The 27,264-nt window shown below is 43.4% G+C and overlaps 2 protein-coding genes across 7 annotated transcripts in view; both read left to right on the top strand.

The window, feature by feature from the left end:
• The first annotated feature begins 4,530 nt into the window (after nt 1-4,530).
• Nucleotides 4,531-11,292, top strand: LOC146384674 (sodium channel protein type 4 subunit alpha B-like). Its single transcript, XM_084936725.1, has 4 exons — nt 4,531-8,392; nt 10,632-10,806; nt 10,906-11,043; nt 11,157-11,292. Exons 1-4 carry the CDS (start codon nt 8,304-8,306, stop codon nt 11,286-11,288), a joined length of 534 nt encoding a protein of 177 aa, XP_084792851.1. The 5' UTR covers nt 4,531-8,303; the 3' UTR covers nt 11,289-11,292.
• Nucleotides 11,293-11,329: 37 nt separating this feature from the next.
• The window catches only part of LOC146384673 (sodium channel protein type 4 subunit alpha B-like), a 64,224-nt gene continuing 48,289 nt past the window's right edge, over nt 11,330-27,264 (top strand). For 2 of the 6 annotated variants that reach the window (XM_084936716.1, XM_084936718.1), the window contains exons 1-12: nt 11,450-13,071; nt 14,631-14,716; nt 15,191-15,391; nt 15,919-15,982; nt 16,056-16,197; nt 16,286-16,489; nt 18,253-18,445; nt 18,531-18,760; nt 19,407-19,478; nt 19,564-19,665; nt 19,733-20,071; nt 20,161-20,317. In XM_084936716.1, the coding sequence (XP_084792842.1) occupies nt 12,839-13,071; nt 14,631-14,716; nt 15,191-15,391; nt 15,919-15,982; nt 16,056-16,197; nt 16,286-16,489; nt 18,253-18,445; nt 18,531-18,760; nt 19,407-19,478; nt 19,564-19,665; nt 19,733-20,071; nt 20,161-20,317 (2,023 nt within the window). In that variant the 5' untranslated portion in view covers nt 11,450-12,838. The other 4 variants (XM_084936722.1, XM_084936720.1, XM_084936717.1 and 1 more) reach the window with 4 other exon arrangements.

Raw genomic sequence — 27,264 nt, 5'->3', positions numbered from 1 at the left:
TGTTATTTTAGATTGTAAGATGTAAGATTGGTCAAAATCTTTGCTTCTTTTGCTTCATTGTTACTTCATTTTGTTTCTTTTGCAATATTTTATTTGACGATTCCTTTAACTGTGAAGTCGTATGATCCGCAGCTGAGATTGGATTAATTTAATAAGCTTTGTTTTTCCAAAACTATGGCCATTACCACTACTGTGCTGCCTGTGCAGGTCAGCGGCCGGCCCGGGTTCGAATCCTTTGCCGCATGTCTTCTCTCTCTCTCTGTTTTCCTGTCACTCTTCACTGTTGCTATCAAATAACACCAGAAAAAAGGGCCAAAAAGAAAAGGCTAGCATCAATTAGCACAGAGCTAGCTAATGTCAATGTTACTGAGATTGGAGATGTAGACTGTTGACCAACAGGTGATGAAAGTGGAGAAATGGGCCCTATACTGAATGAAGATGCACTCAGCTGCCTGGTTAACTCACTACAGACTGTTGTGCTAATGTTAGCACTGTCCTGATAACAGTAATTAGGCGTGTTATGGTTACAGTAGCTTTGTAGCATCAGGTAACATTAGCGGGTCGCACAGAATGAGGATCCAACACAAACTGGGAGAGAGAAGACAAAACTGAATGGTCGGCAGTAGTGTGTGTGTGTGTATAAACACCTGGGGAATGAAAAGAGGCGTTCAGTGCATGCAGTAATCCTCCTCAGTCACTGCTCTGTTTCCTCCATTCAAAGCCTCAGTCACACAGCCACACAGGAAGCTTCTTTCTCACCACTCATTTCAGCTAATTTGCATACTGAGTCATATCTCAGGAAGTTACCGTGACAAGAGAAAGACAGATTTAAATCTTACCACATTATTAAATTATTTTGAATTTTCTTCCTAGAGTAATCACTTGTTTTGCTCAATCGCCACAAGAGCACTTCCAATTCACTATTTTAAAATTACTTCAAGCTTTAAGTGTGTTAACTTCACACTATTCTAACACTTATGAAAGTAGCAAGCTGATTTTCATTACATATGTCTGTGTTCTTAGCCAGGTTTAATCAGTGTCTGTGCATTAATCTTCATGAGCTCTCTTGTATAAGGTTAATGCATTTTCTGTTTGTGTGTGTGATTTTGTATATGTTTCTTTTTGCAGTGTTTCAGACTCCTTCACAATTCTCCCACTTAATCAGTCAGTTTTCTCTTTCCCAAGGTTACTAACCCAAATTTTGATTTCCCACCTTAAATAACAGCATTCCTTGTCTTCCGCCAGGAGTGAGAGCTCTCATGTCAGAATTAGTGACGCCAGTGATGCTTACCTATAAATTTCTTCCGACCGCTGCATGTGGAAAATTGATCCAGGTCTGCTTTCCCCTGAAAATAACAAAACTGAGACATTTTCATTATTATTATGAGTGCTTAAACGACCCACTTCCCTCTCTCCGGCCAGAAATACCAATTTATTTCATGTATTCACCTTGATAAATTGTAAGCGTGTTCTTCCTTGCGTTCATATGATGTGATCATGTTAATGGAGTGTAAGCTGCTTCTTCATTGCATATGTATTTTATAATCAGGTTTAATTCATGCGTCTTTGCACTGAGCTCTGGATTCATTCATCTGATTCTTTCCAAAATTAATTTCACATGTAACAATTTGTGTATGTGTGTTTTCTATTCATTAATATAATTGTTAGTTAGTTCCTCCCTCTCATTATTTTTACCTTCTTTTTGTTTACCTCTTTGTTGTGACGTGGTGGACATCCCTAAACCATCATGAGCTCAGGCTTCAATTTCAATCCAATTATATCCTGTACTCTCGCACTCAAAACCGTCCAGGCTTGACCTCTGACTGGTCCCTGTCCCTCTTCTCACAGTGTCCTGTGGGGCCCTGAAATCTCCAGCAGACACAGTCCCACTCAGCTGTTTTCTTCTTCTCTTTTTCATCTCCGTTGATCTTTTCAGTCTTCTCTTCTAGGTTAACTGCCAGCATGGCAAATATGAAGCTCAGTGTCCAGTGCTTTTTCCACAGTTCTTTGTCCCACTGTTCTTCCCAGCCTGTAATTCACAGTGCATGTTGCATCACGTGCTTCCTTACATGCTGCTGCTGGAGTTGTCCGTGTTATGGTTCAGTTGCACTGTCTTTTTGCCTGCTGTTAATTCTTCAAGTCCACGATGTTCTGTCTGTCTTCATCAGGAGATTGTCTGTCCTTTGAGCTTCTTCTCAGGATCGGGACAAAGTGAGAGGTCAAGCTGTAAAATTTTAAGCCAAAGCCTGTTTTCATCCCAATTCTGTTCATCTATGCTTTTGCCGCTGTACTCACGTTCTCAGGTTGAGAGAAATCCACCTGTATTAACACACTAAAGCATTTAACCCTTGTGTTGTCCTTGCGTCATTTTTGTCCTCTAAAGAAATCTTTTGCTATCAAAAATTTGTTTTTTATTCATCAAATGGTCTGAAAATAACAGAAGTTATTCATTACCATAGTATGCATGATTGGAATAAGTTTTAAGTAATTTGATTTATTTATGGGTTTTTTATTGGGTTTTATAACACCTGTGGTCCTCGTGGACAAAAATGACCCCAAAGTACAAAGTGTTGCAAAGGACCGTATTTTCACAACATACTGCTTTCAAACATCTTTGATCTTGGATCACTGATGTGTGGGGTCAAGCACTGGTCATAACAACAACAACAACAACAGGCAGCACAATGAGGAGGCAGGTGCTCTATATTCAATTAAATTTTATTTATACAGCACCAAATCACAACAACAGTCGCATCAAGGTGCTTCGTATTGTAAGGTCGACCCTACAATAATACATACACAGAAAGTAGCTCACAAGCCTCCATTGCACTGGAGATTTGCATACTTTGGAAATAATTCAACAGGTATGTGCCTTACCTTTGGATAAGCCGGCGTATGCCTACTCACTTCGATCACTGGTTCATGCCTGCCCGTTCGACCGCCTCGGACCCCGGATTTCTCCATCCGGGCCTCCAACTCTCCCTCCTCAATAACCGGACGAGCCCCCAAAATGTTACGGGTTCAAATATTGAGGAGGGATTCAAAATCACAACACTGGTCCAGGAGGGTTAGGTCAAACGATGATTTTAATGAACACACGTGTGGGGAGATGAACACTGTCACACACTCAGCGTCGATCTCCGCCCAATAATACACAAGCAGTTGTTTTTATAGCATCAGGGTATTATTTATGACGCTCCCTCATGCGTCAAAGCAGGTACAATACATGCATAATTTTCAAAACCACAAATGTTCTGTTAACGACTTTTGCCACAGTTTGAAAAGAACATTCTCTTCGTCTCCAAGCCAGGCGCATCCGGTAGCTCATCTCGCTCTTGCTTCTCCAAAACCTCAGATGCATGCTCTGCAACAAAACTGTCAATTCTGCAGGCTCAAAATGCAGTTGCAAGCTTGCAAAATATGTCTGAACTCTTACCTAGAAATGAATCTACCTACGATGTGTGTGTGTGGGTGTCTCGACCTCAATTGCACTCTATTTCACCTCTCACCTCGCCTACTAAAACTCACAACCAGACAAAGGCCACTCTCATATGTGTAACAATCTAACTAAAACTATATATGTATATATTGAATAAATGCTTTAATTAAATGCCACTACTCAAAGCTTAATAAAAAAGAATATAAACGAATAAAAGATAATAATGAATAACCTGGTTATTCAAATAGCCTCATCCAGACAGCTCCTCAAAATAACTACCAAAAAATGCACAAAGACATTTCAGAAGTACACTTCCTGACTTATTCTGAGTCATCTGTTACCAAGCAAACTCAAACGCAGCAGGTTGCTGAATACACTCAGGCCTTTATTCAGGCCTGTTTCTAGATTATATGTGATATATGTATTGTAAGCGTGTATGCAATCCTTCCATAGCTCTAAGCCCCTTACACAATAGATTGGCTGGACATATCGCCAGCCAAAGCTTTTGATCTTCAATTAATAGACTGAGCCACAATTCTTTTATAGGCACAAAATGCAATGTGTATAAAATGATTACAGTTGCACCTGCAATGAAAGATTATTATATGATTATGATACCACCTGTAGTACAGACTTTAATGTAATATCAACAGCTCCAATAAATGCTTTAATGAAATGATGTTTAATACAATGATAAAGATGATGGTTATGAACAGTAGCAGTAAAATAATTTCCCTGATCCCCACAGTACTCAGGGGAATAATCAGGGAATGGGAAACAGGAGGGAGAAACAGCTGGGAGAGATTAGGGCTAACAAGAGGGGGGCAGGTAAAACTGAATACACTGACATAGGACTGGGACTATCAAAATAAAACAGGAAATAAGAAAAAAATCACAAAAACGCAAACTTGACACTGACAGACAGACAGAAGAATATAACCCATGTAACAGAGAAGACAGTGACTTAAACTAGAGGCCAGAATAACAAATAATGTAAAGAGAACAAAACCAAGAATAACCCTTAATACAAAATCAAACCAGCACAACTCAAAAACCCAAACAAATCATAGTTTAGAAAAACACCAACACAGAAACAGAGAAAGCTGGGTCAAAAATTTTCCAAGACTTTTTCTTTCTTAGTGTAAAATCTCTTTTAAATACACATGACCAGACCAGCTGTAATAATACTGCTGTTTGTATGTGCATTCATACCCAAATCAAATCACTTTTATTGTCACAGCACATGCGAGTGAAATTCTTGTGTACAAGCTTCACAAGCAACGGTGTTGTGCAAAATACAAATAAAATAGCGGTACAAATATAAGAATGTATGAGCATTACTGAATATATATAGAGATATATATAGATATATACTCACACACGTATGTGTGTGGGAAGCTCACCTCCAATTATCCTTTCGACACACCGCACAACTCTCTGGAGAGCTTTGCAGTTGTTCAAAGCTGACCTCTCCCTTGTGTTTCCAAGGTTGTGAGTACAGCATGAACAGCGGCATTTTCCATGCTAATATTTTTTGTGGGTGTTGTGTATTACACATCAACAACCTTTTCAGATGTCCCTATAATCTCAGAGAGAAACTGTAAACATTTTGCAGTGGGCAAAATGATCCCGTACTCAGAGGGAGAGCTTTATTACAACAAAGTAAATGTCCTTGAACGTTGAGGGTGACGACACTTTGAATACAAGAACATATTGATTGTAACTACCCCTGTGTTTATGAGCCATCGCCCCTTTCACTTTGTCTTTACCTCCAACTTTTTACCTGCAACCAAGAACAAAGACCACCAGTCCACCAGTAGCAACAATCCCACCACAGTTTCTCCAGAAATTACATAGTTTTTTTTTTTCCTGTGGATATCACAATAGGAAAGTATGCAGTGAACTTTTTTTTTTTTTATAATTTTGTCAAATTCACTCTATTTATTATGGAAATCGTGGAAATTGCCAACAGCTGTTTGATGAAGACATAGTTTGATGTTTAGGATGAAACACAACCTAAACATACTTATTAACCTACTTATTAACCTAAGCAGTAATAAGTAGGTGATGAGGAATGTGAAGCCAAAAATGAGTTAAAAAAAAAGACAGAAATCTAACTGAAAGTGTGCAGAGTTAGTCAGTCAGATGGGTTTTCAGGGGAGGGTGAAATCAGTAGACAGAATGGCTCAGATGTTTTTATCCACAGATGAACAGAGTTCTTATAAAACAACCAACAGCTTCATTCCTGTGTGTTTGTGTTTCTGTGTGTGATAGACAGACTGTTTCCAGGAAATCAGGATGTGGGAGTCTCTTTGGGAGAACACGGTTCCCAATTCTGTTCCTTTGTGTGTGTCTTGTAACTAATGTGGGAGGAGCCATTGACAAACAGCTGGAGCAGAGAGCTGATCACTGAAAACAGACAGATTCAGACAGAGAGACAGACAGAGCTGTATCAGTGAGAGGTGGGACGCCGAAGACAGAAAAATGTCTTTTTTTGATTTCTGGAGCAGCACGAAGGAGAGAGGCGCGCTGCTGAGGAGAGCCAATCAGCTGAGGCTGAATCCTTCACAGCTGTAAGTCTGATTCAAACTGGTTTTCAGTGAAACGTGTGGGACAGTGATAGACTTTGGTTCACAAACCTGCACTCCTTCCTCTGTGTAGAACTGCAATCCTAAAATGCTATTACTATTATAATTACTATTACGATTGTGGCTCAAGAGTTGGGAGTTCGTCTTGTAATCGGAAGGTTGCCGGTTCGAGCCCCGGCTTTGTCAGTCTTGGTCGTTGTGTCCTTGGGCAAGACACTTCACCCGTTGCCTACTGGTGGTGGTCAGAGGGCCCGGTGGCGCCAGTGTCCGGCAGCCTCGCCTCTGTCAGTGCGCCCCAGGGCAGCTGTGGCTACAATGTAGCTGCCATCACCACTGTGTGAATGGGTGGATGACTGGTTGTGTAAAGCGCTTTGGGGTCCTTAGGGACTAGTAAAGTGCTATACAAATACAGGCCATTTATGACAATGGAGGATATTTTTTAGAAGCATTGCTTTAGCAAAAAAAGTAATAAAATACTAAGAAAATACAAATAATACCACAAATAAAACTGTGTTATTGGCACATAAAGCAGGTGGTTTATGGTTATATGGATCAAAATTAATGCTTCATATGTTTCTTTTACGGTTTCTTCTTTTTTACTTTTTGCTTTATTTGAGAGTTTTAGCATCTGAGAGTGGAGAGGAAAGAGGGGCAAAGTGTGCAGGGGACAGGCCTCTCTACTTTTACAATTAGGCTTAAAACTTCCCTTTTGATAAAGCATATCGTTAGGGCTGGATCAGGTGGGCGGCACAGGATTTCAGAAAGGATTTGTATTGATTTTGTATTGAAGACAGCCTTTGTTCTTTATCATTCACATCTCTGCAAAGTTTTCCTCAGTGAACACATAAAAAACACACGTTCAGCTACGCACCACCAACACAGAAACAGAGAAAGCTGGGTCAAAAATTTTCCAAGACTTTTTCTTTCTTAGTGTAAAATCTCTTTTAAATACACATGACCAGACCAGCTGTAATAATACTGCTGTTTGTATGTGCATTCATACCCAAATCAAATCACTTTTATTGTCACAGCACATGCGAGTGAAATTCTTGTGTACAAGCTTCACAAGCAATGGTGTTGTGCAAAATACAAATAAAATAGCGGTACAAATATAAGAATGTATGAGCATTACTGAATATATATAGAGATATATATAGATATATACTCACACACGTATGTGTGTGGGAAGCTCACCTCCAATTATCCTTTCGACACACCGCACAACTCTCTGGAGAGCTTTGCAGTTGTTCAAAGCTGACCTCTCCCTTGTGTTTCCAAGGTTGTGAGTACAGCATGAACAGCGGCATTTTCCATGCTAATATTTTTTGTGGGTGTTGTGTATTACACATCAACAACCTTTTCAGATGTCCCTATAATCTCAGAGAGAAACTGTAAACATTTTGCAGTGGGCAAAATGATCCCGTACTCAGAGGGAGAGCTTTATTACAACAAAGTAAATGTCCTTGAACGTTGAGGGTGACGACACTTTGAATACAAGAACATATTGATTGTAACTACCCCTGTGTTTATGAGCCATCGCCCCTTTCACTTTGTCTTTACCTCCAACTTTTTACCTGCAACCAAGAACAAAGACCACCAGTCCACCAGTAGCAACAATCCCACCACAGTTTCTCCAGAAATTACATAGTTTTTTTTTTTCCTGTGGATATCACAATAGGAAAGTATGCAGTGAACTTTTTTTTTTTTTTATAATTTTGTCAAATTCACTCTATTTATTATGGAAATCGTGGAAATTGCCAACAGCTGTTTGATGAAGACATAGTTTGATGTTTAGGATGAAACACAACCTAAACATACTTATTAACCTACTTATTAACCTAAGCAGTAATAAGTAGGTGATGAGGAATGTGAAGCCAAAAATGAGTTAAAAAAAAAGACAGAAATCTAACTGAAAGTGTGCAGAGTTAGTCAGTCAGATGGGTTTTCAGGGGAGGGTGAAATCAGTAGACAGAATGGCTCAGATGTTTTTATCCACAGATGAACAGAGTTCTTATAAAACAACCAACAGCTTCATTCCTGTGTGTTTGTGTTTCTGTGTGTGATAGACAGACTGTTTCCAGGAAATCAGGATGTGGGAGTCTCTTTGGGAGAACACGGTTCCCAATTCTGTTCCTTTGTGTGTGTCTTGTAACTAATGTGGGAGGAGCCATTAACAAACAGCTGGAGCAGAGAGCTGATCACTGAAAACAGACAGATTCAGACAGAGAGACAGACAGAGCTGTATCAGTGAGAGGTGGGACGCCGAAGACAGAAAAATGTCTTTTTTTGATTTCTGGAGCAGCACGAAGGAGAGAGGCGCGCTGCTGAGGAGAGCCAATCAGCTGAGGCTGAATCCTTCACAGCTGTAAGTCTGATTCAAACTGGTTTTCAGTGAAACGTGTGGGACAGTGATAGACTTTGGTTCACAAACCTGCACTCCTTCCTCTGTGTAGAACTGCAATCCTAAAATGCTATTACTATTATAATTACTATTACGATTGTGGCTCAAGAGTTGGGAGTTCGTCTTGTAATCGGAAGGTTGCCGGTTCGAGCCCCGGCTTGGTCAGTCTTGGTCGTTGTGTCCTTGGGCAAGACACTTCACCCGTTGCCTACTGGTGGTGGTCAGAGGGCCCGGTGGCGCCAGTGTCCGGCAGCCTCGCCTCTGTCAGTGCGCCCCAGGGCAGCTGTGGCTACAATGTAGCTGCCATCACCACTGTGTGAATGGGTGGATGACTGGTTGTGTAAAGCGCTTTGGGGTCCTTAGGGACTAGTAAAGTGCTATACAAATACAGGCCATTTATGACAATGGAGGATATTTTTTAGAAGCATTGCTTTAGCAAAAAAAGTAATAAAATACTAAGAAAATACAAATAATACCACAAATAAAACTGTGTTATTGGCACATAAAGCAGGTGGTTTATGGTTATATGGATCAAAATTAATGCTTCATATGTTTCTTTTACGGTTTCTTCTTTTTTACTTTTTGCTTTATTTGAGAGTTTTAGCATCTGAGAGTGGAGAGGAAAGAGGGGCAAAGTGTGCAGGGGACAGGCCTCTCTACTTTTACAATTAGGCTTAAAACTTCCCTTTTGATAAAGCATATTGTTAGGGCTGGATCAGGTGGGCGGCACAGGATTTCAGAAAGGATTTGTATTGATTTTGTATTGAAGACAGCCTTTGTTCTTTATCATTCACATCTCTGCAAAGTTTTCCTCAATGAACACATAAAAAACACACGTTCAGCTACGCACTCTAGGTACAACTACACGTCAAGAGTCCTGAATGTGTGAAGAGGAAGCCTTACGTAACTTACGTAACATCACAGGCAGAAATTTAAAAGACAGCAAAGTGTTAAGTTGATTAAAAAAAATCAAACAATAAAATCAAAAACTCCTCTTGATTGGAGGTTTTGTCAAAGTAAACATGATGTGACGTTAGCTGACCTCACTGTAACCCTCACCCATTTCTGTAGGTTGTGTGATGTAAAATGTTTCATAGCTTAGATATAAGACGCCCTACCCAGTTTAATGAGTCACTACTCATTGAACTGGGTAGGGCAGTGTTGGTCAAGTTACTTGAAAAAGTAATTAGTTACTAAATACTGATTACTTATTTTCAAAAGCATTTACTTAGTTACTTTTCAAAAACATGATACACAACCTGAATACGTTATAGAGCAATAGTCCTTCCAGCAAATTCTTTTTTTTCTGCATAATCCAGCATATAAAACATTTTTTTATGTGTTTACACTCACTCTTTCAAATACATGCAAGTAAAACACAGGAGAAAATAAACAAAAATCAAAGATTCAGCAGCTCCTAAATCTGTTGTCACCTGTTTAGCAGGAGTGGGGCGGGTAGAGGTTTGCCCACAGCGGTCATGTCATGGGGGGATCCGGCGGTTTGTCTGTGAATGTCACATTCCCGTGGCAGCGTGCTCTCTGCTTGCTCAGATTTGAAGTTTCATCTTTCGCTGTAGAAAGGAGTTTTCTTCCCACGCAGAGTGTACAGCAGACGCTAATGTTTGTGTCCCTTTTTACGGATTTAAACTCAAAGTAATGTGATTACTTCCACGCTTTAAACGCTGCGTGGTCTTACTTTCTCCATCGCTCCATATTATCCATTGTTGATCTGCACACGTCTGTTACCACGAATGTCGCACGCGCTTATGTCATTGTCACGAGACACTCTCACAAACAAAATCACGGTTTAGTAGCACAGTAACGCAGCATGCTTATGGGAAAGTAACAGTAATCTAATTACTTTTTTTGCAATAGTAGTCCCTTATATTACTTGTTAATTAAAAAAACTAATTGGATTACAGTAACGCATTACTTGCCTATCTCTGGTGCCTTAAATCTGACAAAATTAATTTCACACAAATACATTTAACTGATTTCTAAACTTGTGCGGTCTGTGGCGCCCCCTAAAGTAAACCCGTTTAGTGCTTTAGCTCGGGCTTATATCCCAGAGTGCTCACGACTTAATGAATGTTTTCTAAATAATCGGACTGTCATGAGAAGGATTAGTTTCAAACAGTGAAACTAACCTGTCTCATGACAGTCCGATCAAAACACCAAAATGCCACCCCTATTTTCCCCGTAGAACCCTGCTGCTAGGTGACAACAAGATCCGGGCAGCACTGCAGGGTGACAGCATGGTGTCTCTGCTGCCACCTGTGGGTACGGAGGTCTTCAGACACTTCACGGTGGCCTCACAGGAAGTCCAACAACAACATGTAACTGGCGCAAAGGAGCGAAAGACGTGGAAGGATAAATGGGTACTGATCAAACTTTCAGCTGTCAATAACTGATAACTAATAAGTGCACTCGATAACGCTGATCAACGGCATGACGGGAAGGTCCTGTGTGTAACCTAGGTAACTCAGAAAAACCTGCCCAAACCAGCTGCTCACCTGGAGACTGGAAAGTCCCTCCCCTTAATCTATGGGGACCTGCCCCCTCAGCTTCTCAACACCCCATTGGAGGATCTAGATCCCTTCTACCAATCACGCAAGGTCTCTGACCTGTCTCTTACCTGTCTGTCCCTCACCCATTTGTCTGTCTCTTACTTGTCTGTCCCTCACCCGTCTGTCTCTCACCTGTCTGTCCCTCACCTGTCTCTCTGCAGACCTTCATGGTTCTCAGTAAAGGAAACATCATTAACAGGTTTAGTGCTGACTCGTCTTGTTACCTGCTGAGTCCATTCAACCCACTGAGGACCCTCGCCATCAAGACCCTTCTTCATCCATATCCTTTATGATGTCATAGTGTCAGGAGCCTCTGTGTGGTCAGGTTTTAGCTCTCTGGACCAGGTGAGGTGAGTTTTCCCTGAACTCTCACACTTTCTTCAGTATATTCATCCTACTGGCAATCCTGAGCTTTGGTGTTCTGGAGTTCAAATTTCCTGTGGTGAAGTGAGTCACACACACACACACACACACACACACACACACACACACACACACACACACACACACACACAGATCTTTCATCAGGAGCAGAAAAACACGACAAAGTGATGAACAGGGCTGTTGATGGCAGCATCGATGAGTCACAGCATGAGAATGGTTTTAAAGTCTAAATCCATGCTAAGGCTCAAAGACAAAGAGCCAGTCTGTCCTCAGTCTGTCCTCAGTCTGACAGCAGCAGCACACACAGGTCTGTAAAGGTCAAACTGACTTTGCTCGCTGTTGTCGAGACAGGAAATGCTCAGAGTGTTCTGATATGTGAACAGATTTGTCATACAGACAATTAAGAGACGGCTTAAAAGGCCTGTTGTGATGTTTGTCCATCGAGACAGCTTTTGTGTGACTCGTCCATTTAGGAGAGATCTGCGGTGGAAGTGTTTGCCTCCTCTTCAGTATAATGGAAGCACTTTACTGTCTTGGGCTGGCTGTAGCTCAGGAGGTAGAGCCAATTCAAACTAACTAACTGAAAGTTTGGCGGTTCAGTCCCTGCCTACTCCAGTCTGCATGCCAAAGTATCCTTTGGCAAGAACCCTGAGCTGGTGTGAAAGCTCTCAATCAATCAATCAATCAACCAATCAACCAATCAATCAATCAAGGCTTTATTCGCCACATGCAGGTTGCCCTGCAGTGAAATGGGATCCCCCCGACCTTACACACACAACACAGACATCACATGGGGATACAGGTCGGAGATCGGTAGCGTTACAGAAAAAACACTGAAATGTACACTACAGTGGGAAAGTACAAGAGGAAAAAAAGAGACCTCTACTCATGCTGGGCACCTGGGAGGACAGCACGAGAAGAGGAAACAAAAAAACTCCTCTGCACAGAAAGCACATAAATGTCCACAGCACAACATTATGGAGCACGTGACAAGCCACAGGGTCGGGTGGGGGGTGAGGAGTAATCCGAAGCAAACACAGCAGCCATCCTGCCCTGCAGCTATTATTCCAGCGTGGGCCCAGACCCGCCGTGTTCTCCAGGAGGGAACAAGCATCGAAGGCGTTTGGAAAGGGAGGGGCCGCAGTGAGCTGCTCCAAGATGTGATCCAACTTTCGCTCAGAGGTGTTATTCTGAGTATTCACGGCAGCCGTAAGATTCTCCAAGATCTTAACCGTGCTGCACTCAGTAAGCCCATTCTGAGACGTCGCCCCTCGTCCCATCGTTTCAATCCCAGCAGGCAGCCTTGGGGGGGTTTGAACAGCTGGTTCCACTTTCTTAATTCTCCGATAAGTCAGGGCCAAGCCAGCTCCGATCAGCAAGAACCCTGTTATCATGGTTCCGAATAGGTAGATATCTTCAGCGTCCTCGATCCACAGTCCCACCAGGCACATGATCCTGCATGTCTGCCACCCGTCCATCGTGTATCCCTCCAGGGCACTCGGGCTCTCCCCAGCCCAGACTTCTCTGGTGTGAAAGCTCTCTGTCTCACGTTTATGTGAACAGGTACGTGTACATGGCAATCTTCGTGTTTGAGGCTCTGGTGAAAGTCGTGGCGAGAGGCTTCTGTGTGGGACGCTTCACCTTCCTCAGAGATCCCTGGAACTGGCTGGACATCATCATCATCAGCACCCTGTAAGGCTCAATAACACACCTCACACTCTCACACAGACTGTATGTAAAGCCATGAATCTGCATTCTTTCTAATGACCAGCAGGGGGCAACTTCAGGTTGCAAAAACAAAATTCAGTGTAATCTGTTTTAGATTTATTGGAAAACGGCTGACATGAAGTTGGTGAGACTTATTTCTCTGCCGTGATTCTCCGACACGTACAGTTATTGGAAAAGAAAGTTTTCACAGGACGATCCTGAGAAAAAAACAAGCCCAGCCTTATTGCCTTCATGGGAGTTAAGAGGGTAAGCAGCAGCCAGGTGCTCCTAATCGAGCCAGATTGATTAGTCATACAGAAAATGATCACATCAAGCTGTTGCTGCTGAAGGTGTCTCTGCAAGCTACTCATTGATGAGGTACAATTAGGACTGCTTATACTGTGAGTTTGTTAATGGAAGAGCTCCTCTTTGATCACTTCTTTAACCTCCTAGGACCTGGCGTCCACATGTGTGGACATCAAATTTTGGGTTATTTAGACCGAAATACTCAATTTCGCTCTACAACGGCCTGATATCCACTCACGAGGACATTATACTCCTACTGTTCTATTGAAATTTTAAACAAATATCCTCATATGTGGCTTTCATTTTTCTTAGAAACAAAAATTAGGTAAAAAAAAAAATCTGGTAATTCTTTATTTTTACATTCATCGGATCCCAATATGCCCAAATATCAAAGAGAAATTAAAAATGCATGCCGAGGAAGAGTTCGGATCTTAGGGGGTTAATGTTGGTTACAGATTAACGTGATCCAAAAAACAGGAAACAGTATAAAAGAGCCTTCACAATAAGAGCCTCTCAGTCCTGAATAACAAGGCTCAGAAAATACTCAAGAAATGTGATCTACCGATTGAATCCACTCAATGCTGGACATGACCTTTACAGTTACACCAACACAGTTCTTGTCAGTGTGGTCTCATATCTATAGATCCATGTCCGTGCAAATAAGGTGGGCTTTTTCCAGCTGCAAAGATGAAAATTATCTTTTTGCTGCTTTCACCACCACATCCACAGCCTAAGCAGAAAAGCCGAGATCTCTCCACGATGTCCTGGGTCTGCCCCGGGGCCATTCCTTTGTTATTACCCTTATATTTCGAGTTTAGTTGTTCCTTGGTTCAGGCACTGAAACTCCTTGTTTAGGTTTGGGACTCTTTCAGTGTTTGAATCCAGGCTGACATCAAACACTGTCCCAGCAAACTGACCACACAGAGACGCTTGATGTTTCTTAAGGCTTGGTAACAAGCTAACCTCCTGTAGCTGAACGCTCGCTGTGCTGCTCTGCTTTCCTGTGTAGCTTTCCTGTGTATGTCTCCTCTACCTTTGTCACTGATAGTTTTTAGATTTATATTAGGACACTAACTGTCACGTCCTTATCACCGGCTTTGCTTCTGTATGTTCTGCTCGACACACTTTGGCTTTTTCCTGCTCGGCTGTAAATGTGTCTTTATGTTTTACAGCTGCTTTAATCACTGCTTCATGATGATGATGATGATGAAGGTGGTGATGATGACTCTGTGTCTCAGATTGGTGTCACAGTTCGTAGATTTGGGGAAGTTTGCTGTGCTGATGACGATTTCTCTGCTGCTGAAGATCTTCACATGCAGCCGAGGTGTGTGTGTGTAGGTGTGTGCGTGCGTGCGCGTGTGTGTGTCTGTGTGTGTAGGTGTGTGTCTGTGTCTGTGTGTGTGTGCGCATGCGTGTGTCTGTGTGTGTAGGTGTGTGTGTGTGTGTGCGCATGCATGTGTGTGTGTGTATGTGTGTGTGTGTAGGTGTGTATGTGCGTGGGTGCGCGTGTGTGTGTCTGTGTGTGTAGGTGTGTGTGTGTGCGCGCGTGCGTGTGCGTGCGTCTGTGTGTGCGTGTGTGCGCGTGCATGTGTGTGTGTGTGTCTGTGTGTGCGTGCGCGCGCATGCGTGTGTGCGCGTGTGTGTCTGTGTGTGCGTGCGTGTGTCTGTGTGTGTGTGTGCGTGCGTGTGTGTGTAGGTGTGTGTGTGCGTGTGCGTGTGTGTGTCTGTGTGTGTAGGTGTGTCTGTATCTGTGTGTGTGTGTGCGAGTTGTATTCACAGCGTTGTGCTGTCTTTACAGGTCTGAAGAAGACGGTCGAAGCTCTTGTCCAATCGGTGAAGAGGCTTGATTGTGTCATCATCCTGACGTTGTTCTGCCTGAGCATCTTGGCTATGATTGGTTTACAGCTCTTCATGGGAACCCTGAAGAACAAATGTGTCATCTGGTCGTTGAACACAAACACGACAGAATTCGATTTCCACAACCACACCACCTCTCCAGGTACGATGGTCGTACCACATCCTGATTGGCCGGTTAGCCTTTTAAGACAGTTAGATGGCTGACTCGCAGGTCTTCTTCCAACATTACAATGAAAGCAGTGGAAAGAGATCTCATGTGAGATCAGGTGAACCTCTGAGGAAAAGTCTTCAGGTCCAAAAACAAAAAGTCCAAAAAACAGTTTTATTTGTTGTTATCAGATTTTAAAATCACCCGCAATAATGTAGATGCTGAAAATTGCAGCGTAAATGTGACCTTTAATCTGTTATTGAGAGTATTTCCTGGCTCAGTGATGTATTAAACATGTCCGTGAAGACAGTTCTGCAGCACAGTCCCTCAGTGCTCGTCCAGGGATGTTATCAGGACCTGGGGCTCTGCGAGAATTGATCCTGGTATTTGAAAGTTTAGAAATGTTCAGCTGGCTTTGTAGTGCAGACTTCAGCACCTGTCATCGTTGCCACCCCTGCCCTTAAATTAGAAAGGTGAAACATGATCTGTTTGTACGGTTTGGATGTCTGTCTGTCTTCTAGCAAACTATTACTACATTCCTGAACATCCTGATCCTCTGGTGTGTGGAAACCAGTCAGACGCTGAGTAAGTAAACATGAGTCTCTTTCATTCACTGACAACAACAACAATAAAAACAAACTGTTTTTTATGTGTTCAGGTGCTGTCCAGATGGTTTCAACTGTGTGAAAGCAGGAAGTAACCCAAACTTCGGATACACCAGCTACGACTCGTTTTTCTGGTCTCTGATGTCACTTTTCAGACTCATGATGCATGACTTCTGGGAAGGCCTGATGCAGTTGGTCAGTAACTCACTGATGACCACATGCAGGCTCCTCCCAGTACTCCGGTTGTCTCATCCGTTTCTCTCACCTGTCTGTCCCTTTGCAGACGTTGCGAGCTGCAGGAAAATCCTATCTGATCGTCTTTCTGTTCGTCTTCTTCCCGGGTTGTTTCTTCCTGCTCAGTCTCATTTTGGCGGTGGTTGTCATGACACGAGCGGAGCAAGAAGAGACTCAAGATGCCGAGGCCATACAAAGAGAAGAGGAGTTCGGACGGATTGTGGAGGTGCTGAAGAGGAGAGAGGAGGAGGAGGTCAGTAAGGACTCACTGCTTCCACAGGAATTAGGAGGGCAATGAGCAGCCAAATACTAATCAAATCTAATCAGATTTAGTTCATTGGTTGGTCATTAGTAAGTGTGTGCACCTCTTTAACAGCAGATTTTGTCAGTTTGCTGTGGAGCATCCAGGTGTGTGCTAACACAATACCACATTCTCTCCAGGACTGGGTGCTGCACCTTCAAAAACACAAAAGCAGGAATCAATGATCCACACACAGGAATAAAGTTGCTTCTTATTTGCTGAACCTTGTGTCACATGTTACAGGTGCAACTTTTTTACGTCTACCTAACTTACAGCCCTCTCTTCTTCTAAATTCTTACGTTTATCTCGACTTCTGGAACAGACTCAATACCGCTGTTGGGTCTGCGCTACAGCAGGCCCGCTGGTTCAGACTGATTCCCGTGAAGAAAGAAATACAGAACAGCAATCGATCAGTTTTCACATGCTACAGCAAGGGGAGGATCTCGGGGCAGCCCTTCTGCCCTCGAGCTCAGATTACTCCAAAGAACCAGCCCCCGCTTGCAGCCTTTTTTTTGTGTGACACACAGTTTACACAAACACCCACTGTAAAAAACCCCTATGGTCACAAAAGGTTAAAACACTGCGTGTGTGTGTATGCATGTGCGAGCATGTTTGTGTGTGTGTCTGCATGTGCACGTGAGTGAGTGTGTGTGGATGGGGGTACGTTTGTGTGACTTCCTGCTGAGGATGTGCCTACAGTTACACTATAGCCCCCCCTCACCATTCAACAGGCTGGGGAGGGCAACAGAAACAGAAGAATGTCTCTGAGCGTACAGTTTAAGGCCAGGCTTACAAATTTAAGTACAATAATGGCAACATTTAACAATTTCAGCCTAACAACCGCCTTTCCTGGCCTCACTAGTATAGCAACACACAATGCCCTATCTCAACAATCAACCTACTCTGTGCGCTTCTCCAGAGAAATAAACATGAACTTAAGACGCCTGTACTAATAATAACTGTTATGCATATATAAACAAATGATTCATTATGATACCACACTGGGCATTGCAGCAAATTCACGGCAAGAACTGATGCTCAGAGAGACCACAGAGAAACCCCAGTTACTGTGGCTGAGGTCCAACAGCCCCACCTCAGACTCTACAGGCCTCATTAAGCAGGTTGATGGGCTCCATGGCCACGACAAAAGGAATCGCCTTTATTGGCCGTGTATATGCTCAGACACATACAAGGACTTTGGTTCCGGTAGATGACGACTCTCAAGCACAGCAATGTAAATCACAACAATATGTAAACAACACAATAGAAACAATATAAAATAACCATAAGGTGTGTGTCTCTAGGAGGAGAGCCACACCAACAGCTGAGCTCTGACAGCTTTCGTAGAGCACTGGCACACTAGGCCCAGGTGTTGCCAGTGTTGCTAAAACATTCCACACCTGTACAAAATGTACTGGAATAACACGAGTAGGTCTATTATCGGGCTTTAGTTCTGTTCATATATCAAACAAGTCCTATTCTTCATCAAAATATCCTTCCATCTGTGTCTAGCATGTGACCGATCCTGCAGACCTGTCGGCAGCTGATGCCAGTGTGCATTTAAAATCCAGCTGTTCCAAAAACCTTTCACCAGCTTCTTCTCAACTTATTGTGTCAGCCATGACCCTGTTTGGAAACTGTTCAGAGTACTGTGGGATGGCTCTGCTCAAATCGTCATTTAGCATAACTGAGTTTGGGTGTTTTGTTATGGACAGCAGGCTTCCAGCAGGGCAGAGACTCCAGAGCAACAGGACTCACTGCAGAAGAAGAAATCAGCTGCCAGTATACGAGCTACTAAGCAAGAATACGTTGAAGGTAAACAGATATTTACCTCCACCTCTTTAACCTCCACCTTCCTTCATTGGGACAGGACATTACAACACGCTCCGTTACTGAGAGCAGTCACAGGTACACAAACACAAAGAGCCGAGGCTCTGCAGACAACTTAATGCTGACACAGTTTGTGGCCTCACAGAGTAGCTTTGTGTTGCAGAGGCAGAGGAGCACCACCGGCCTTTGTGCTGCACCTGCACTGACGCCTTCCTGAAGGGGGACTGTTGTGGCTGCTGGCGATGGCTCAAACAGCAGTTTCACACCTTTATCACGAACCCTTTCTTTGACCTGGTCATCATCATCTGCATCATTGTTAGCACCATCTTCACAGCCATGGAACATTACCCTATGATGGAGGAGTTCATGGAGACCCTGGTCATCGCTGATCTGGTGAGTGTTGAAGAAGTGTCTGCAGATCCTGTTATCTCCTACTTGGTTAATTTAATGGCAGCTTCTTCACTGCAGGCCAAAATCAGGACTTTTCCATTCTGCTCCCTTAGTTTGATGTAAACTTGATCAGTCGGAGGGACCATATGTTCTTCTTCGATGTGCCTCCATGACCAATTTAGTGATGAATGCTTTTAGCGGGTTCTTCAGCCACCTAGCAAGAGTGGTTTAAAATGTCCACTCAGAGCAACTACATCACAAATGGTAACAAACCAACGGTACAAACCTGTAAACGACCTGCATGACTGAGAGGAAAAGCAGCACAGTGAGGTAAAAATGTAACGGGGGTACAGTATAAACCTCTGGCAAGTCTCGAGAAAAGTAAAGATAAGCTGGGATTCAGAGGGAGCTTTGCTGAGGTTTATTTACACCGTGAGTCTTTTTGCAGTAACAGTGATGCCTGGTCAGAGTGATCTACCTTTACATGTGTGACATTTCACAGGAAAATTATTGTTTTGTTGGAACTTCTACTTCTGCACGGGACTCGGTGTGTTCGAGGTTTTTCGTCCGCCTGTCTGCCGATGGTTGGATGAATTGGATGCAAAACATGCTTCTACCCTGTGACCTCTGACCCCTTTGAACTGTGCAGGTCTTCCGTGTGATCTTTGCAGCTGAGATGATCATCAAACTTGTCGCACTGGGCCTGCATGGATACTTCCAGGTCAAATTTGTAGTTTCTTCTCAACAGTTCAGCGATCTGCCATTTTCAAAGAAACATTTGTGATTGTTTGTTGTCGTGGTTACAGGTGCGCTGGCATATTTTCGACTTTATCCTCGTCATCATTTCTCTGGTGCAGCTGGGACTGGCTGACGTTGAGGGTCTATTTTTGCTGCGCAGTTTTCTTCCGGTTAGTATAACATCACCATTACCGTCACCATCATCATCGGTTCTCACGTATCTTTCTGTTTGTCCAGTTTCGGCTGGCCCGTTGGTGGCCGATGCTCCACATGTTTTTGAAGATCGTCTGGGCCTCAGTGGGGAACCTGACTCTGGTTCTCTTCATCACGGTCTTCATGTTCTCTGTGGCGGGCGTGCAGCTGTTCCAGTCGGACTACAAAGCTAACATCTGTCGCATTTCTCATGACTGCCAGCTTCCTCGTTGGCATATGGAAGACTTTTTCCACACCTTCATGCTTGTCTTCAGGGTCTTGTGTGGACTGTGTTTAGAGTCTTTATGGGATTGCATGGAGGTCTCGAATGATGGCATGTGTGTGACCTTCTTCATGATTGTCCTGATTGTTGGAAAGCTGCTGGTGAGTCTCTTTACACTCAACAACCTAGAATGACCCAGTCCACCTTAGTCCATCAGGAGTTTTTGAATGAGTTCCTGGTCTGTTTGCAGATCCTACATCTGTTCCTGAATTTATTGTTCATCAGTGATCAGCTGGTGGATTCAGAAGACAAAACAACAAACATCCTGCAGAGTACCATGAAACAGACCAGAACCTGGATCCCCAAGAGTATCTGGACTTTGTGGGGGAAGAACCAAGATCACAAAGGTGGTTTTTGTTTGTATATTTGTCTTTGTAGGTTCTCAGTTATCCAGGTCACAGTAATCCAAGGAGCTTGTTTTGTGCCATTACTTTATTGCTGTTTTGGGGGTCTGCATTATTAACATGGAATGTAGCTATAACACTGGCACAGCCACAACGAGGTAACATATTAGTCAAAGTCAAGCTAAACTTTATTGTCATCTCCGCTAAATGGCAAATGGTAAATGGCCTGTATTTGTATAGCGCATTACTTAGTCCCCTATGGACCAAAAGCACTTTACACTCCATTCAGTCATCCGCCCATTCACACACTGGTGATGGCCAGCTACATTGTAGCCACAGCTGCCCTGGGGCGCATTGACTGCTACAGCCAGTGCAGCATATAAAGACAAGACGACGAGGGTCCGGTTACATCAGTGCAAAAAAACCCTAATAAATGGATATAAAAGGAGTAGAAAAATAAATATACACTTAAGACTAAGACTTAGTGAAGCCCTGTCTTGAAGCCTGAAACTGGATGTTTACAAACTGTATGTGTTGAGTGAGGGTTAGATCTGACTGCGACAGTGAGGGACTCTGCTCACTACTCATTGGTAATAAGATATAAAGTGGATTCACACATAGCAAAATCAGTATGGCCCAGATCTGGCCCACACAATGTGTTTACACATGGCCCACTTACCCAAAGAATGATGTCCCTTTGGTGGCCTAGATCTGGTTTGCCAGAGGTGGCCCACACATGGGCCAGCACAAGACCAGTTGCAGACACACTTGTGGTCCTGATCTGGCCCATGTGTGGATTCCCTCTGGCAAACCTGATCTGGGCCACAAAAAGGGACGTCATTCTTTGCGGTATATGGGCCATGTGTAAGTTGTGTGCAGCCACGGGCCAGTTGAAAACACACTGCTGGCCCAGAACAGTTTCAGCTCTGGCCCCAGATGTCAGCCTAATGTGTCCCTTAATCAAGCCATGTAATAACAACATAATGGTGTGAAATGAACATGGCAAAACTCTGTTCAGACAGTGAATGGACTGATTCTTATATAGCACTTTTTTACTCACCCATATTACTCAAAATGCTCTATACAACATGCCACATTCACCCAATCACACACTTTCTCTAAACTGAGTGCTTCCTAACTACATTCCTACACATTCACACTCTTGACATGCAGACTGGAGGAACCAAGGGTCGAACCACTAACCTTCCGATCAGTGGGTGACCTGCTCTATCTCCTGAGCTGCCGCCACCCAGTGGTAAACATGAGTAAACCCTCACTAGGTTTTGGATAAAGTGTACACTCACAAACCTGTCAAACCTGCATTTGAAACGTTGGCTACCATAGCAGTATAGCATTGCAACATGGGTCTTCTAACTAAAATAGGAAATAGGAACATAAATAGTGCCATCATTGCCAGACCTGGCCCACATCTGGTTGACACACACACTGCCATGACACCAGTCAGTCAGAAGTGCCAGTTTGATGCCAGATCCGGGCCAGACCTGTGTGCTTTGTGGGTTGTAGTTCCAACCTAAATCCTCCCGTGCTTCCTTCTCCTCAACAAGACTTCAAACTAGTGACTGAGACCATAAATTCATTAGTGAGCTGAGAGATGAGGTGAACTCGAGACTCATTTTTATGGGCTCAAATTGTGGTCATAAATATTTTGTACTTGTAAATCAGGATTTGTATATGTAAAAAGAATTTGTGTGTGGACAGTCTTGTCCTGTGGAGGTGGCTCTTCTATGTTGTGCCATGCGCTGGTGAAGTGGCTGTTTGGTCTCTCCAATGTAGAGGTCTGGGCATTCCTCGCTGCACTGTACAGCATACACCACGTTGTTAAGTCTGTGTTTTGGAGTTTTGTCTTTCGGGGAACCAGTTTTTGTCTGAGTGCGTTGCTGGGTCTGAAATGTTTCTGGTCTTCTTTTCTGTGCCTCTTTGCTGACTTTATGAACGCCCAATTATGATAACCGCATGTTTTAAGTGCTTCCTTTACATGTGTGTGTTCCTTCTTTTTCCCTTCAGGCTTAGAGGGAACATGTTCTGCCCGGTGGTGTAGGGTCCTGATTACTCCAAGTTTGTGTTCCAGAGGGTGATGGGAGTCAAAGAGGAGGTACTGGTCCGTGTGTGTGGGCTTCCGGTAAACTTCGATGTTGAGGTTGCCATTCTCTTCAATGTGCACAGAGCAGTCCAGGAAAGGCAAACAGTCGTCCTTTGTGTCTTCCCTGGTGAACTTGATGTTCTTATCTACAGCGTTAATGTGCGCAGTGAAGGATTCCACTTCTTGTGTCTTGATTTTGACCCAGGTGTCATCTACATATCTGTACCAGTGGCTGGGTACTCTTCCTTTGAAAGAGCCAAGAGCCTTCCTTTCCACTTCCTCCATGTAAAGGTTGGCTACAATAGGTGACACGGGGGAGCCCATGGCACAGCCATGTTTTTGTCTGTAGAAGCCTTCGTTGTATTTGAAGTATGTTGTGGTGAGGCAGAGGTCTAACAGTGTGCAGATCTGATTGGGTGTGAAGTTGGTCCTGTCCTCCAAGGAGCTGTCTTCTTGTAGTCGTTTTCTGACCGTCTCCACGGCCTCCGTGGTGGGTATGCAAGTGAAGGGAGAGACTACATCAAAGGACACCATGGTTTCATCTGGATCCAGGGGAAGTTTCTGAACCTTGTCGGTGAAGTCGGTGGAGTTCTTGATGTGGTGTGGGGTGTTCCCCATGAGAGGTGCAAGGATGGTAGCAAGGTGTTTAGCCATGTTGTAAGTGGCTGAGTTTATGCTACTGACTATGGGTCTGAGTGGGACCCCTTCTTTGTGGATTTTAGGAAGTCCGTAAATGCAGGGTATGGCATCCCCTGGATAAAGGTGGTGATATGTAAGGCGGTCATTGATTTTGTCCTTTTCAAAGTCTTGAAGACAAGCTATAACTTTCTTTTTGTAGCTGCTTGTGGGGTCTCACTTTAAGGCTTCATAGGTATTGTTGTCACTGAGGAGCGTAGTAATCTTTGTGTGGTAATCTGTAGTGTTTAGGACCACAGTGCATCTTCCCTCATCAGCTGGTAATATAGTGATGTTGTGGTCTTTGCTCAGGGAAGCGACGGCCTTCTTTTCTTGTATTGTGAGGTTGGATGGAGGGATTTTGGTACTGGAGAGGGTGGCTGAGACTTTCATCCTGATTTGCTCTGCTTCTGTCTGTGATAATTTATTAATCCATATGGCGGTTTCTGTGGCTGTGATGAGGTCCACTATGGGCAACTGTTGCGGGGAAACGGCAAAATTGAGTCCTTTGGCTAATACTTTCTTTTCAGGTTCAGTGAGGTTCCGGTCTGAAAAGTTCTTTACCCATTTCTTCTGACTGTCTTCAGTTGTGTTTTCTTCTCTGAGTTGTGTAGGTTCAGAATGAGGGGTGTGTGTTTTTGAAAGCAAGATGTGAAATTTCCTGCGTTGTCTTTCTTTTCCTTTAGAGTGTTTGGCCCGCTGAGCCTTGTCCACAAACTTGTAAACCTCTTCTAAGATTGGAGAGGGTAGAAGGGTTTCCAGTTCCTGCAGAGTCTGGCTGATCTTGATCTGGAGGGCATCTATAGTGAAATGGACCTGTCTTATCCTTTCACTTAAAAGCTGACTTTGTGCTCTCTGTAGAATCAAGTCTGCTCTGTGTCCCCTGACAGTGGATCCAAGGCGCAAGCTCTTAGGAACAACTTTGCTTTGTCTGCATCTTAGGTTGAAATGGAGATGGTTCCTATAATCCGCTAGTTTCCTTGATTCCCTTTCATACTCCCGCACCAGTTGAAGGGTGTTCCTCCCAAAATGTACGGCAATATGTCTGTGAAGGTTCTCAGTCATGCAGGTCATCGTAGTCTAAGGAGCTTGCAAAGAAAAGCATCTGGAATTCTTTAAGTTGCTTGAAGACGTCTCACCTCTCATCCATGAAGCTTCTTCAGTTCTAAGGTCAAATGACAAAAATGACAAAAACTGGTTCACCCGAAAGACAAAACTCCAAAACACAGACTTAACAATGTGGTGTATGCTGTACAGTGCAGCGAGGAATGCCCAGACCTCTACATTGGAGAGACCAAACAGCCACTTCACAAGTGCATGGCACAACATAGAAGAGCCACCTCCACAGGACAAGACTCAGCAGTCCATCTGCATCTAAAGGTCAAAGGTCACTCTTTCAAGGATGCCAATGTTCACATTTTGGACAGAGGGGACAGATGGTTTAAAAGAGGAGTGAAAGAAGCCATCTACAGGGAGTGCAGAATTATTAGGCAAATGAGTATTTTGTCCACACCATCCTCTGCATGCATGTTGTCTTACTCCAAGCTGTATAGGCTCGAAAGCCTACTACCAATTAAGCATATTAGGTGATGTGCATCTCTGTAATGAGAAGGGGTGTGGTCTAATGACATCAACACCGTATATCAGGTGTGCATAATTATTAGGCAACGTCCTTTCCTTTGGCAAAATGGGTCAAAAGAAGGACTTGACAGGCTCAGAAAAGTCAAAAATACTGAGATATCTTGCAGAGGGATGCAGCAGTCTCAAAATTGCAAAGCTTCTGAAGCGTGATCATCGAACAATCAAGCGTTTCATTCAAAATAGTCAACAGGGTCACAAGAAGCGTGTGGAAAAACCAAGGCGCAAAATAACTGCCCATGAACTGAGAAAAGTCAAGCGTGCAGTTGCCAAGATGCCACTTGCCACCAGTTTGGCCATATTTCAGAGCTGCAACATCATTGGAGTGCCCAAAAGCACAAGGTGTGCAATACTCAGAGACATGGCCAAGGTAAGAAAGGCTGAAAGACGACCACCACTGAACAAGACACACAAGCTGAAACGTCAAGACTGGGCCAAGAAATATCTCAAGACTGATTTTTCTAAGGTTTTATGGACTGATGAAATGAGAGTGAGTCTTGATGGGCCAGATGGATGGGCCCGTGGCTGGATTGGTAAAGGGCAGAGAGCTCCAGTCCGACTCAGACGCCAGCAAGGTGGAGGTGGAGTACTGGTTTGGGCTGGTATCATCAAAGATGAGCTTGTGGGGCCTTTTCGGGTTGAGGATGGAGTCAAGCTCAACTCCCAGTCCTACTGCCAGTTTCTGGAAGACACCTTCTTCAAGCAGTGGTACAGGAAGAAGTCTGCATCCTTCAAGAAAAACATGATTTTCATGCAGGACAATGCTCCATCACACGCGTCCAAGTACTCCACAGCGTGGCTGGCAAGAAAGGGTATAAAAGAAGAAAAACTAATGACATGGCCTCCTTGTTCACCTGATCTGAACCCCATTGAGAACCTGTGGTCCATCATCAAATGTGAGATTTACAAGGAGGGAAAACAGTACACCTCTCTGAACAGTGTCTGGGAGGATGTGGTTACTGCTGCACGCAATGTTGATGGTGAACAGATCAAAACACTGACAGAATCCATGGATGGCAGGCTTTTGAGTGTCCTTGCAAAGAAAGGTGGCTATATTGGTCGCTGATTTGTTTTTGTTTTGTTTTTGAATGTCAGAAATGTATATTTGTGAATGTGGAGATGTTATATTTGTTTCATAGGTAAAAATAAATCATTGAAATGGGTATATATTTGTTTTTTGTTAAGTTGCCTAATAATTATGCACAGTAATAGTCACCTGCACACACAGATATCCCCCTAAAATAGCTAAAACTAAAAACAAACTAAAAACTACTTCCAAAAACATTCAGCTTTGATATTAATGAGTTTTTTGGGTTCATTGAGAACATGGTTGTTGTTCAATAATAACATTATTCCTCAAAAATACAACTTGCCTAATAATTCTGCACTCCCTGTATGTCCACTGTGAGCGACCATCTTTGAACAGAGGCAGTGGTTTACGACACCAACTGTCTGCCATCTATAATCCAGTTTTGAGTTCCCTCCCCAGACGCCTTAACATCCACTCACATCCTGGGCCATCTGACCTCAGGAAATCACATGATAGGGTGGGGCCAGGTTTCACAATGAGCTCACCCGAAACCCTGGCTGATTGTGACCCACACCCGTTTTCACACCTTGGCTCATGTGATTAGAGGATCATCAGGGGGTCCTTTTCTCCCTCTTTGGGGGGATACCCCCACTGGGTGGGACTCTCCACCATTTGACCTTAGAACTGAAGAAGCTTCTTGGATGAGAGCTGAAACGTCTTCAAGCAACATAAAGAATTCCAGACGCTTTTCTTTGCAAGCTCCTTTGACTCTAGAAGAGTTTTTGGTTTTTTTGCTGGTTCTTCAAATATTCAATAAAAACATGTATGCTAATTCATAACGAAGAAACCCCCCCCCCCCACCTGTCCGCAGAGCTGTTGAAAAGGCTCTGGAGGTCCCTGTATAGAGCACGTAAACCTGTGACACAAAAATCACAAAACTCGGACAACCACAGGCTGTTTTCCTTCGTGGTGATGAAGGAAAACGCTGGGCTGGCATGTAAAAGGGCATTTATTCCCTTCAAGGACCGGAAGCTCCATAAAGCACCCCCCCAATAGCCAAACCCATCTGTTCTCTGATTGGATAGTTAAATTTGTGATTGACATGACATTGGCCAATCAGATGAAAGGAAGAAAAATAGGGTCAAAATGCGCACTTGTAACTTGAAACTTGAGTGCAGAGTTTCACACGTATTTTTTGGATAAGTCCACAAACAAATTCTTTTTACACATACAAATCCTGATTTACAAGTACAAAACTGATTTACAAGTACAAAATATTTATGACCACAATTTGAGCCAATACATTTTCCCATATACTTCCAAATGTTCAGGTTTCTTTTACAACCAGAGGAGTCGCCACCTGCTGGACATTAGAGAGACTGCAGGTTTGAGGCAGTGTTGCCTTCATGTTTCAGGTCATCCTCACACATACTCTGTTGTTAGTGGTTTATTTTTTTTCTGTAGATCATATTTGGATTTCTGTGTCTTTTTTAAGTTTTAGATTTA

This window comes from Perissodus microlepis, chromosome 7 (genome assembly GCF_051167445.1).
Source record: "Perissodus microlepis isolate ML-2025 ecotype Zambia chromosome 7, ASM5116744v1, whole genome shotgun sequence".
Classification (NCBI taxonomy): Eukaryota; Metazoa; Chordata; class Actinopteri; order Cichliformes; family Cichlidae; genus Perissodus; species Perissodus microlepis.
This window is presented reverse-complemented; position numbering and strand designations above follow the sequence as displayed.